The sequence below is a fragment of the Acanthochromis polyacanthus genome, chromosome 7, assembly GCF_021347895.1.
Source record: "Acanthochromis polyacanthus isolate Apoly-LR-REF ecotype Palm Island chromosome 7, KAUST_Apoly_ChrSc, whole genome shotgun sequence".
In the NCBI taxonomy this organism is placed as follows: domain Eukaryota; kingdom Metazoa; phylum Chordata; class Actinopteri; family Pomacentridae; genus Acanthochromis; species Acanthochromis polyacanthus.
This window is the reverse complement of record NC_067119.1, coordinates 38533123-38545459: the sequence shown is the minus strand read 5'-3', so window position 1 is coordinate 38545459 and position 12337 is coordinate 38533123. Positions and strand designations below refer to the sequence as shown.

Below are 12337 nucleotides of genomic sequence, written 5' to 3'. Positions count from 1 at the left end.
CGGCCACATCAGCTCCCGTGTTGCTCCGTCCTCTTTTGGTAAAATCTTCTGCAAACCAAATGCCAGGTCTTTTACACATCTCACAGCCTTTTGACAGCATCCAGATTTCATTTCTGCATTCTCCTTCTCAAACTGAATGATGATTTGCCTCGTGTGGTTTTGCTCTTTCTTCCCGATGTGATGAACAGTGTCTACCATGTCCTCTATTGACCATGGCACTCCTGGCGACATTTTGGAGAGAAGAGAGATTACTGTTGCTCTGATATTTTCATTTTCCTTTTCTTTCAGCCCTTTGACGCGTAGATTCCACCTTCTCTTGTACCCTTCTTGCTGGTGGCATTTCTCAGTCAGTGTCTTCACTTCTTTCTGCAGTTTTCTGACCTGTTGTTCCAGCTCCACTCTTTTCTTCTTGTATTTGGTAACTTCCTCTCTCATCACTACTACATGGCTGCAGTTTTCCTCCATTTTTCTGGTGAGCTTTTCCATGTGATTTTCCTGGATATCAAACCTGTCTGCGAGCATATTGACAGCTTCCAGTATTTTATTAGTAGCAATGTCTCCTAGTTGTTCTTTTTCGTCCGCAGATTTTTTTTCTCGAGGCTTGTGGCTTGTCCGCTGTAGCTGGCGGTGCTTCTTTTGCTGTTCATGTTGACGGCCGGTTCTCTTGGCGTTGTTGCAGAGTAGTCGTGCTCCATACATCCACAAAGGGAAGACAAAATTATCTCCTTTCTCTTAAAAGTCCTACATTCATTTTTTTAGACTAAACGTCAGTTTAAGCAAACCATGAGGGATCGTTCGCAGCTTTCCCAAGGTGCTGCTGCTCAGAGCGACATCTTGCCGGAAGTCCATGTGATCTGGAATTAACACACTTCCTGGAGAAGTGTTTTTGTAATGGGGAACTTAGTAGAAAGGGATTTCTCAGACACACATACAATTTGTTATTTTCCATATAAAATTTGATACATTGGCAAAAAATAAATAAATCTGTCATGATTATCTCAACTTCATAAAAAGAACACAAACTATTTCTGAATAAGCTCATTTTATTATTGTTTAGCCAATTAGAAAGTGGTTGTTATTAAATTTGGTTATATAGTTGACATTTTAGTGATATCCAGTCATTTTTTTATTAATAAGTGATTGTTTACATAAGTATTTATGGAATTTGTAAAGACATAATCCCAATGAACACAAAAACCATCAGTTTTTTTACTTTTAATAAAAATGTATGCAAGATATATCCCATGGACTTTTATCCCTCAATTATATACTCATGCAAAAGAAACGCAAGTTTCTTTTACCAGATGAAAAATTAAATTTGGTTTCCCAAAACAAAAATGCATTTGGACATGTTCAGGAACCAAGCCATCGGACGTCTGCAAGTTGGAGAGTCTGTCCGCTTCGGGGAAGGTCATCAGTGCTCTGTGTGGTGTTGTATCGACGCTGGAGACGGTAAATGGTGGTGATGTTGACATTAAAGTGACGGGCAATGTGACAGACTCTCCAGCTTGCAGACGTCCGATGGCTTGGTTCCTCTCAATTTAGTTTAAGCGTGGCATAGTTAAACAGCAAGTGAAATGCCTATGATCTTGAATGAAATTTATACCCACTGAAGGTGTCAATAAATCGTGCATATTCAATTGCACGTGCAAAGTGTGAATCATGTCCACATCATCAATGCATTGGTGTATTGCGACAATTCGTTTTCCGTTTTCGGTTTTCACACCAACCTTACAAAACGCAACAGAAAATGTTAAGAACACACCATGCACCACAAAGTACCAAATGCATTTTTGTTTTGGGAAACCAAATTTAATTTTTCATCGGGTAAAAGAAACTTGCGTTTCTTTTGCGTGTGAGTATATATTGACCCTGTAACAGCTAGCAAAATATCTAGCTTCTACTGCTGAGAAAAGTTAACATTAGCATGGATTAGCAACCCTGTTACTGTGATTAGAGTAGGGTTAGCAAACAACACATAAAACATGGAATAAAAATTCTACCACTGATGTGGAAGCTGAGCTAATCAAGTTTTTGATAGTTTATTGCCTGTTATTGATGAATATGAAGCAGAAAACAGAAAAGGTCCATTCTTCAAACATTTTGAAGCCCAAATGTCCTCCATTTCTGGAATGAGCCACATCTGTAGACAGCCGCCCCAAAAGTTCAACACGTCTACATTACCTCTTGTTCAGCGAGTCAAAGACTGACACAAATGTTTGATAAAATCTCTTCAATTTTTTTATTTTGTTATTTAGAAAAGTAAAGCTGTTCCAGCACTTACTTGTACACAAGGTGACATCAACAACACAGTTTTCATGTGTAGGAATTTAATACATTAAATAAAAAGAGAAAACCAAAGTTCCACTCCAGAAAGAAATAGGACATGTTGGGTTTGACAAGTAAAACTACAAAACAATGGTGTTTGTGATTTTTATTCTGGTCTGTCACGGCCTCAGGCAGTAGAGCTGAAGATGCTCCACTCAAGATCTCATCTGGAAGCATTCGACACTCCTCCATGAAACTTCCAGGTAACTAAAGGGATGTACTGTGCTCTCAGTGGACGAATGTCAGTGATAACAAGGCCCGTCTGTCAGCCTGTTTTGTCCAAGCTATTGCTCATCGGAACACTGAGATTCTGCTGAATGAGCGGTTGGACTGTTTCTCTAGTAGTTTCTTTTCCTTTCCACTGCAAACTTCAAAGCTGGTAAAATCCATCACAAAGGACTGAATTTAAGAAACCACAGCCATTCCTTGGCAGAGGAAGCTACAACCTTAAAGGGGAGTGTTGTCACTAAAAAGGCTGATCTTGGGTGAAGCACATCCCTCAACTGTCGAAGTTTTGTTGCTACATAAAGGAAATGTGTAAAGTGTTGCAGATCCTGGCCGTTACTGATCCTGGACAAATAGGGGAGAAGACACTACACTGACCTGATTTCTATTCACAGGAAATCCAGCAGAATGTGGAGCACGTGCAGACCAGTTTAACGTATTTGTGTGTAACAGTATGTAAGAACAAAACAGCTCATTTCACTCTATAAACAATAGCAAAAAAAAAAAGTATGATAGAAAATGGCAGTTTATGTTCACATACACTACCGTTCAAAAGTTTGGGGTCGCCTAAAGTGTCCTTATTTTTGAAAGAAAAGCTTTTTTTTTCAATGAAGATAACATTAAATGAATCAGAAATCCAGTCTAGTCATTGTTCACATGGTAAATGACTGATGTAGCTGGAAATTTCTGACGCTATATCTCCATAGGGGTACAGAGGAACATTTCCAGCAACCACCACTCCTGTGTTCTAATGCTACATTGTGTTAGCTAATGGTTTCAAAAGGCTAACTGATGATTAGAACAGATTAGCGCATTAATGAAAGTGGGAGTTTTCATGGAAAATATGAAATTGCCTGAACGGCCAAACTTTTGAACGATACTGTAGCTCTGGAAAAATCCCATTCAGTACCCATTATGCCTCATGAGCCTCGTAAACAGATCACAGCAGCTACTATTGGAGGGGACATTTGGAATTTCTGATGCAGAGCGCTGATGAGGACAACAAAGACTTCCCAAGTCTGTCTAAATCGTAAATAGCTGCTGTTTTGTCTTTGTCTTTCAGTCAAAAGCACACTGCTTTGTAGCTAAAATAGAAGTTTAATAAGTCATCAGTTATTGTAGTCTAAAAATACTCCAACTCCAACTGTGAATATTATTATTAAAAGCACAGAAAAAGCTCCTGAAAGAGGTGGCTTTAGAGAAATGGCTTTTATCACTAACCCCTCCAGAAAAATCCGTTATATTTTCAGCATATCTTTGGTTCTGGAATTATGCTTGAACACATCCATCCAGGGTGGAACTGAAATACACACCGGTAAAGATTAACATCATGTCAACCTAATGATTGTTTAGAGGGGTTGGTGAAAAAATATCAGTCATTTTTTGTCATTTGTTCTGCTGTTAAAATAAATTTGCAGTAATCACAATGGCATCATGTAGCAATCTTATGCACAAGTCTTTTGAATGTTGTCTGAAGCAACATTAAAGGCACAGGTGAGACAACACAGACAAAAATACACTGAACACAAGATGAGATTGGTCTCAACACGAATATGGAAAGTTCTTAAAATCAACAACTATAAAGGGAGCTGTAATAAAAACCACTGGCATCTACAGGAATGACAGCAAGGTGCTAAACACGTACAATCTCACTATTCATCTCTATTGCATGAAAGAAAACCGACTGTAATCTACACCTCACTAGGGAGAATGAAAAAAACATTCATTGAAAATAGCAGCTTCTCACGCAAAAACATAGCTGCTAAAAAAAAATCTAAATACTGCCTACAGAAAGCAGGACAAACACAGCTCATGAGTAAATCTGTTGCTTCAGAAATGAGACCAAGGTCTTTTGATCCCCACAGAAAAGCTGCATTTACACCGTGAAGAAAGAGCAAGAGGAACAGTTGCTTTCTGTTTGAGATTTTTTTTGGGAACACGTTCCTCGCAGCAGAGATCGGACCATGTGTTCACATTGTGCAGCATATAACCAGACTGGTCTCTTCTTTTAGAGCAGGCGGCTTCTAGAGCTGCCTGCTGAGTTCACTTTTACTCAACAGCTGGCAGGAATTCACACCCAACACGTCATTACTAGATATTTATACATTTGAATCAATGTTCTGAAGTGCTCTCTGTGCTCAGCCAAGCTACCAGCAAATTAAAAACCAGCAGTGTCACACCTACATGCTTAATGCGTCCAAACCTTCAAGTTCTCTCAGTGTTTGCATCAAGTAGAGGTCACAATTATACTGCCAATCCAGGGTAGTTCTGCCAGCACAGTGCAGTTCCATCATGGTGGTTCATTAAACTAAATCAGAGCCAATCTGTCTCCTCCATAAAAAGAAACAAATGACCATGGCATCATCATTTAGAAGAAGCTCGAAGGGCTCCTGCAATACTTTAAGGCGCTTTTCCATTAGCACCTACTCGGCTCAACTCGGTTTAGGTGGTTTTCCATTCCAACTGAGTACCACCTCATCGCGGTGGAGTCATCATAGCATGGCTGCCCGAAAGTCCCTTCATGTCATTTGCGACACAAACACAACAATGGAGGACATGAAGGCGATGGTATACCTGCTGATCGGTCTGTGGGTTAGGGTTAGCCTAACCCTTTGTTGGATTCAAAGTAAAACAAGAGTCAGAGAAAGCTGAGGGCGGCGAGTCGAAACACGAGAACAGGAGAGTTTGGGAGGCGACTCAGCAGTATCAGAACAAAGACAAGAGGATACAAACTAGACGACGTATGAGGGTAAGCTAATGCTAGTTTGCTACAGTTATCGTATGCAAGTCCCGTGTACCACCCTGTACTGGCTCCAATTTATCGCTATCAAGTATTAAAACATGTATGCTGTGTAGTGTCGTCACTCCCTGTCCAATCAGTGACCTGCACTCTGTAGACGTCACATTATCAGCTCAGCTCGCTTGGAACCCATGGCTGAGTAGGTGCTAAAATTGTACCTGGGACCAGGTTCTACTTCCTAATGGAAAACCTCACAAACCGTGTACAGCCAAGCCGAGTAGGTGCTCATGGAAAAGCACCATTATTGGGCATTGAGATAGCCTAGAAGTCCCAAATATGCAAACATATCCAGCACCATCTTGGATGCACCCTCCATCCATTCTCTATACACCGCTTTATCCTCACTTGGGTCATGGGGGGTGCTGGAGTCTATCCCAGCTGACTCGGGTGAAGGCAGGGGACACCCTGGACAGGTCACCAGTCTGTCACAGGGCTACATATACAGACAAACAATCACACTCACATTCACACCTACGGACAATTGAGAGTAACCAATTAACCTCAGCATATTTTTGGACTGTGGGAGGAAGCCGGAGTGCCCGGAGAAAACCCACGCATGCACAGGGAGAACATGCAAACTCCATGCAGAAAGATCCCAGGCCCAGGCCGGGATTTGAACCAGGGATCTTATTGCTGCAAGGCGAAAGTGCTAACCACGACACCACTGTTGGATGCACCCCAAATTTCCTAAATAATCGAGGCTCTTTGATTATTCTGGGGAAGCGGAAGAAGTCACATCTGATGAGTTAGCCAGGTGAAGGGCGAATATCGTGTTGTTCAGGTTGGGACGAATGTTCTCCTGCAGGATGCTCCAGTGAAACTCTGCCTGGACAGTCCGAGCATAATTGATGAGTTCATGGTGCACAACCACGTAAATGTTCAAGAAAGCATTAAGCATGCTCCCTCTCTGGTCTTGGAGACTGTACAAACTGCAAAAACTGCTATCTGGTGTTGAGTCAATGTTATAGACCCGCCTCTGGTCTCCAGTTAAGATCTCTCCATAAAGGTTGGAGCATCCTGGCTGCTGACTGACACAGAATGTGATGTTTGTACCAGTGGGACGGTGACATGCTCCATGTTAAGTGTGTCAACTTTTTATTCAACTCTTGCATGATCCACCATCTGGCTTGGTTTTCTCTCATCTACATTTGATGTATAAAAAAAATAGTAAGAATCTGTAGTCACAGTGACACATTGGCTGTGCTATAAAAATAGTGAAAATGTTGACTGGTTCACAGAATGGCACCCTGGTTCCACAGTTCTAAAGCAGGACAGGAACTTCCATCCATTCATTCATCATCTATACACCGCTTAATCCTCATTAGGGTTTTGGGGGGCTGGAGTCTATCTGGGCTGATTTAGGATGAAGACAGGCAACACTCTGGACAGGTAACAGTCTATCACAGGGTGACACGCAGAGACAAACAATCACACTCACATTCACACCTACAGACAATTTAGAATCACCAACTAACCTCAGCACGTTTTTGGACTGTGGGAGGAGAAAACCCACGCATGCACACTCCATGGAGAAAGACCCTGGGAAGGCCGGGACACAAACCAGGAATCATCCAGCTGCAAGGCAAACGTGCTAACCGCTAACCACCAAGCCACAGTGCAGCCCAGGACAAGAACTTTTCTGATGGGAAAGCAGTTAACAGCAAATAATACAAAGATTTTAAGTACCAGAAAGCTACTTTAGGGAAAAACAAAGGGAAAAGGGTGTACGGTGAAGTCTTAAAAGGAGGCTGCTCATTGACTTACAACATTACACATATCGAGAAATAAATGAGAGCTACCTATGGCAGTGGTAATGACTCAGTAGAATTTCACACAAGAGTATTTTAGTGTAGCACCTCACAACTACTGTTGGCCTTACTTCAGACAAAGTATTAGATTTTCAATGTGCTACGCTTATCTCTGCTGGAGTTGTTGCTTACCGTACTGCATCATTAATTCTGAATAAAACTGTAAAAGTTTGTTGTTAGGCACATTTTAAACATATCAAATGAGATGCTAATAAACCAGTGGGCCATTAGGGCACTTTTGGGTTGCAAATAATCCATTCAGTTAGCATATCATCTCCACTCTCAGCACGGTCCAGGCAGATAGCTGCTTACCCTGAACCTGAGTGTGATAAGATGGCATATGTGGGAAATGTGTGCTACATAAATAAAACGGAATTGAACTGAAAATATCTAGTAAGAACTTATTTTCACCTCCTGAACCCCAAAACGTGCCAGCAAGTTAAAAAGGCATTTTACCTTCAAAACAACCGAGCAAGAAAATCACCAAAAATGAATCAGCCTAAAACGATAAAAACAAACAGAACTGACAGATTTTTTCCTCTGTGATGGCCACTGAACTAATCATGCTGGACTTTTGTAAGGAAATGAACCAAGTCTAAGCTTAAAAGCATGTTACTTTACCGGCCACGTTTAAAAAAAATTGTCAAAAATAAACCATTTGCACCAGATCTTGTCAAAAATAAACGCATCAAGCTAAACTCCTCGGCACAAATGTAAATCCACGACTGACTCAGCTGTGACCCACAGTTCCATGACAAAATTTCACAAAATTTCTACTAACCTGCAGGCTGTGTTTTCACAAAGAAAAGACAAATATGGAAATGTAAAATATAAAGAGTAACATATCTAAAGCATGTAAAACTATTTTGTTTATCACAAGTTGATTTCATTTTTTTAAATTTTAGTAAAATTAATCAACAAATAAATTAAAGTTTTGTTTTTTCTTTTGTAAAATCTATATTATTAGACCTTTCTGAATTATCTTTACTTTTAGCCATGACTGCGCAAGACTTTATATTTCAGTAAAAACAAGGCCACAGTGAGGAAAAACATGACCAGGGCAGTAAGAGGATTAACATATTCAGCCAACACTGCATCTGTACTTTACCTCAAGTAAAGAATACGACTTCCACTGCTGATGCACAGTAGGAGAAGGAATTGTCAGACAAGTTGGCTAAATCCTCTTTCAACCATGGAAGATTACTGGGTCCATCAGTCCATGAAAGTGACGGCATTCTGTCACTCAGCCTCCTTTCAGTCATAGGTCACAGTTGCTCTGTGCATAACTGTGCAGTTCTCTCTCTCTAGAGACACTCATGGATCCTACCACTGTCTGATTCAGGTTTGTGATAAATATGATGAAATAATCCTAAACAGCTGGCATTCTGTGTGTGACAGCTCACCTGTCTGAGGTGAAGACAAGCAGTTCTACAGTGTGACCTGTTGGGTGCTGGCTCAGACTGACCTACTCTCCATGCTCTCTCGGGGGTAATTTATAATTGAAAGAATTGAATTAAGCTGCTGGCTCTGTTGCTCCCTCTATTTGGACACACAGTATTGATCATGATGCTGCAGACTCAGTCAATAGTTTCAAACAGGCGTGAACTAACCGTGACGTCACCCGTTGGTTTCAACGTCGAGAAAATGAAGGCCGGATTTTGCTACTTCCTGGTCGCCGTTTTGGATTTTTTGGAGCCAGTGACGTAAAAAGCGTCATCAAACAGGCTGGACCGGAGAGCAACTAGGGGCAGGATTGGCTGAAGACTCTTATCCCGCCCACATTTTACCGCAGAGGCTTCTGTTGCTGTCTATCAAGTATAGCCACGCCCCCTGGCTCCGCCAACTTTAACGATTTATTTAAAATTCAGTATTGATTTATTTTAAGATCGGCCACCTGATCTCTCATTTTGATCATGAAAACTAACGGGAAAAAAATCCTGAGCTGCAGAAAGTCAGTCAATCAAATTTTATTTTTTCCAAAAATGAATTGGGGTCTATGGAGCAAAAGCTTTTTGGAGCCAACCCTAGCGGACGGCGTGATATTGCAAGTTTTTGACACTTCCGGGTTGGCTTCAATTTTGGAGCCAGATGCTACGTCCACTATATATACAGTCTATGATTTCAAACAGCTGGAAGAAACACACTTCGGCTCCTCTTAGCATTTTGTGGAGAAAACTACTTGGACTACATTCATTACTGCTGGGTATCATTAATCTTTAAATTGCGCCATTAATTCGACAGTTCAGTTCACACTTGTGCTGTGTTGAAAGTTATGTGGAAATGTTACTAGGTCCAACAAAGTAACACTGCTGTCGTGACTTTTACAGATTAGCGACGGGCGACCCATTGAGTTGCCATCAGTGTAACAGAGTGCATGTGGTAAAGGGGTATAACTACTCCACCAAGGAGGTGGAGCCTCGTTGGACTTAGACGATGGCTGTTGTTTTTTTCGTCTATCTGTTCGCAAAATTTCACAAAAACAACCAAACTGATTTGGATGAAATTTTCATTGAAGGTCAGAAATGACACAAGGACCAAGTGATTAGATTTCGGCAGTGATGCAGCTTATAGTCTGAACCAACGGATTTGTTAAAGACTTCTATACAAGATAGCAGCACAACATCACTGTAACTATGACAACAAGTGAACAACAAACAAATCTGCATTTCTGACAATGCTATATGGGGGAATGAACAGCCTTGGCGGACTACTACGCTCTGAATGCTTTTCTAGTTGATACCTCTATATGCCACCATGTCTCCCAGCTGTACAGCAGATGTTTTGTCTGTGAAACATCTGGAGCTACTAACACCGACACTGAACTTGCCTGGTCAGTCATTCATTAATCATGTTGCACTGTGAGCACCTAACAAGCCAACTTTCTCCTCGACCCCAAGTGACTGAAAGAGATGATCTTGTTGAAAGGTCGTATTTCCTAAGGGACATGATTGCCACATGGGGCGGCCAACTCACGGACTGAGGGATCATTCATGTCTCGTCATAAAGCTTCAGCTTGATTCTCTGTTAACAAGCAGAGAAAGGAGGGCATCTGAGAAGAGTGTTAGCAACAGCACTTGATAATCATCAACACAGAGTGAGTGATGAGGAGTTGGCCTCTTCTCACACTCCTTCAAGCTTAACAATCAAGAGCAGTCAGGCTGCAGGTAGCCTTGGTTTCAGTTCAGACAGCTGGCTGCTGCTATTAGGGAATGTGGTGCTACAAAGGCAACCAGCCTGCTGTCACTCCCATTCATTCCCTGCAATAATCCGAGGTCCAGGCCAAACACTGGCTTTGTTTTATCATGGGTTAAATGCTGTTTGTCCATTCCACCACTCCACTGTACAAAATATGAAGACTTGGAAATTGTTTTGTGAACATTTTCTGAACATAAAAGTGGCTATTTTAGATACAAATGAATGTTGTACAGCTGTAGGCAAACAAGCTCAGCTTAAAATTGAAGATATCTGTATCCGTATTGAAATATCTGTATCAGTCTGAACAGTCGCTTAACATGTAATTAAGACAGCTTTGATTCAAGTCATGATCAGGTTTTTCTTCAGTGTTGATGCAATCTGAGTGTCCATGAGGATAGAAACCATCCTCCACTTCTTCAGCATCAACAGTGTCACTACTAGAAGTCCATGCCGAGAAAACCAAATAAATTAGCCAGCTTAGCCACAAACTCAACTTGACTTTTTCAGTGGCTATCCATGAATACAATGGTTCAGTCAGTGGAAAGGAGACTTTTCCATCTGTGGTCTGTGTTCAGCGGCACTGTTCTGACAACAGGCCATCACTGACACAGAAGACAAAGAAATGATGGGTGTTAGACCAACCCTGAGAGATTTGTTGTGTTGTAATGTTTGCATGTCTGTGTGTCACGCAGTGGAAGGCCATATTGGCAGGGGATGAGCTTCAGTGTTGAAGACATACTGGTCTAAGCTAATGAGGTTGGTGTTGTTGGAGAAGAGCAAGTAAAAGTATTTCAGGGTCTCCCCCAGAAAGAAACTCTCCATCTTGTCTCTTGGGCTTGGGTACTCTGGGTCCCGCACATTGTTAATGGAGGTGTAGCCGCCAGAGGAAACCTGAGTGGAAACACACATTTGTCCACATTCACACAAAACATTCAGAAGGTTTCCTGATCTAATTACCGCTACCGTTGCAATAAAGCATTATTTCCTAAAGCTAGAGTTGGGCATTGAGAAATGATTCTTTCGAAGAACTAGTTCCAAAGTTCTAATTACAAAGGAATTACTGAGAAAGTTTAATTTTGATTATGCTCATCTGTTCCTAAACAAACTGTACTTGTTCTTCTTTACGTGTACTACTGCAAACACCTACTGTAGACCTACTGTGTTCGTCTGCGTCATCAATCATGCAAGCTGAATGCCTGTGCATCTTTCCATCTCATAATGGATCTGTCTTAATAAATCATTAGTTTGCATTTTTCTCAGTTAACTTACTCAGCCACTGCTGAGTTGCTTGATTAGCAGTTAAACAGCACAAACTGTGCACTGTTCAACTGCAAATGTTCAATTAATATAACTGTTAGAAGACGAGTGTGACTGTAACAGTTACATTAAGTTAACAAACGGTGCAAAATGCTTTACAAGGACAGGATTGGATTCTTAAGTGGCTGCAGTAGACACAAAAATATTCAACAACTGTTGCTATGGTTACTTTATGCAGCTCTACATTTCTGCGGCTAAAATGCATCCATGCAAAGTACTGTTTTCGACAACTCTTCTGTGAAGGCTGCAGAAGGATGCCATCGTAACACTACATCAAAGGGAATTCTTCATTTTCCTTGTGTGACAACGATCATCACATTTTATTACTCCTGCATTACCACCTGCCCAATCCAACCTCACACTAGAGATGTAAATGACACACACATCACACATTTTCCTTACTTTAAAAAAAGGGAAAAAAACAAATATATATACAGACTGTGGTTGATTCAGACTGCAGTTTTGTTAAAATGAGCTTATGACAAACCTAACCTTTTCATGCTACCAACCTTTACATGTGAGGCTGATGGAACTGACAACAGACTTGCATTTGTTCTGATTCTATGCTACAGAATTCCCCCCTTAGGCACTAATCCTTACTTAACTTAATTTGAGATTAATACGTTTGATCTTATCTTTACTTATATCTCTTATTTTATCTTAT

The 12337-nt window shown here is 41.0% G+C and overlaps 1 protein-coding gene across 1 annotated transcript in view; it reads right to left on the bottom strand.

Moving 5' to 3' along the window:
* Window positions 1-2218: 2218 nt before the first annotated feature.
* LOC110971058 (endoplasmic reticulum mannosyl-oligosaccharide 1,2-alpha-mannosidase-like) overlaps window positions 2219-12337 on the bottom strand; it is a 39270-nt gene continuing 29151 nt past the window's right edge. Inside the window, exon 14 of the mRNA XM_051950689.1 lies at window positions 2219-11247. Within this exon, the coding sequence (XP_051806649.1) occupies window positions 11041-11247 (207 nt within the window). The 3' untranslated portion in view covers window positions 2219-11040. The remainder of the gene's footprint in view (window positions 11248-12337) is intronic.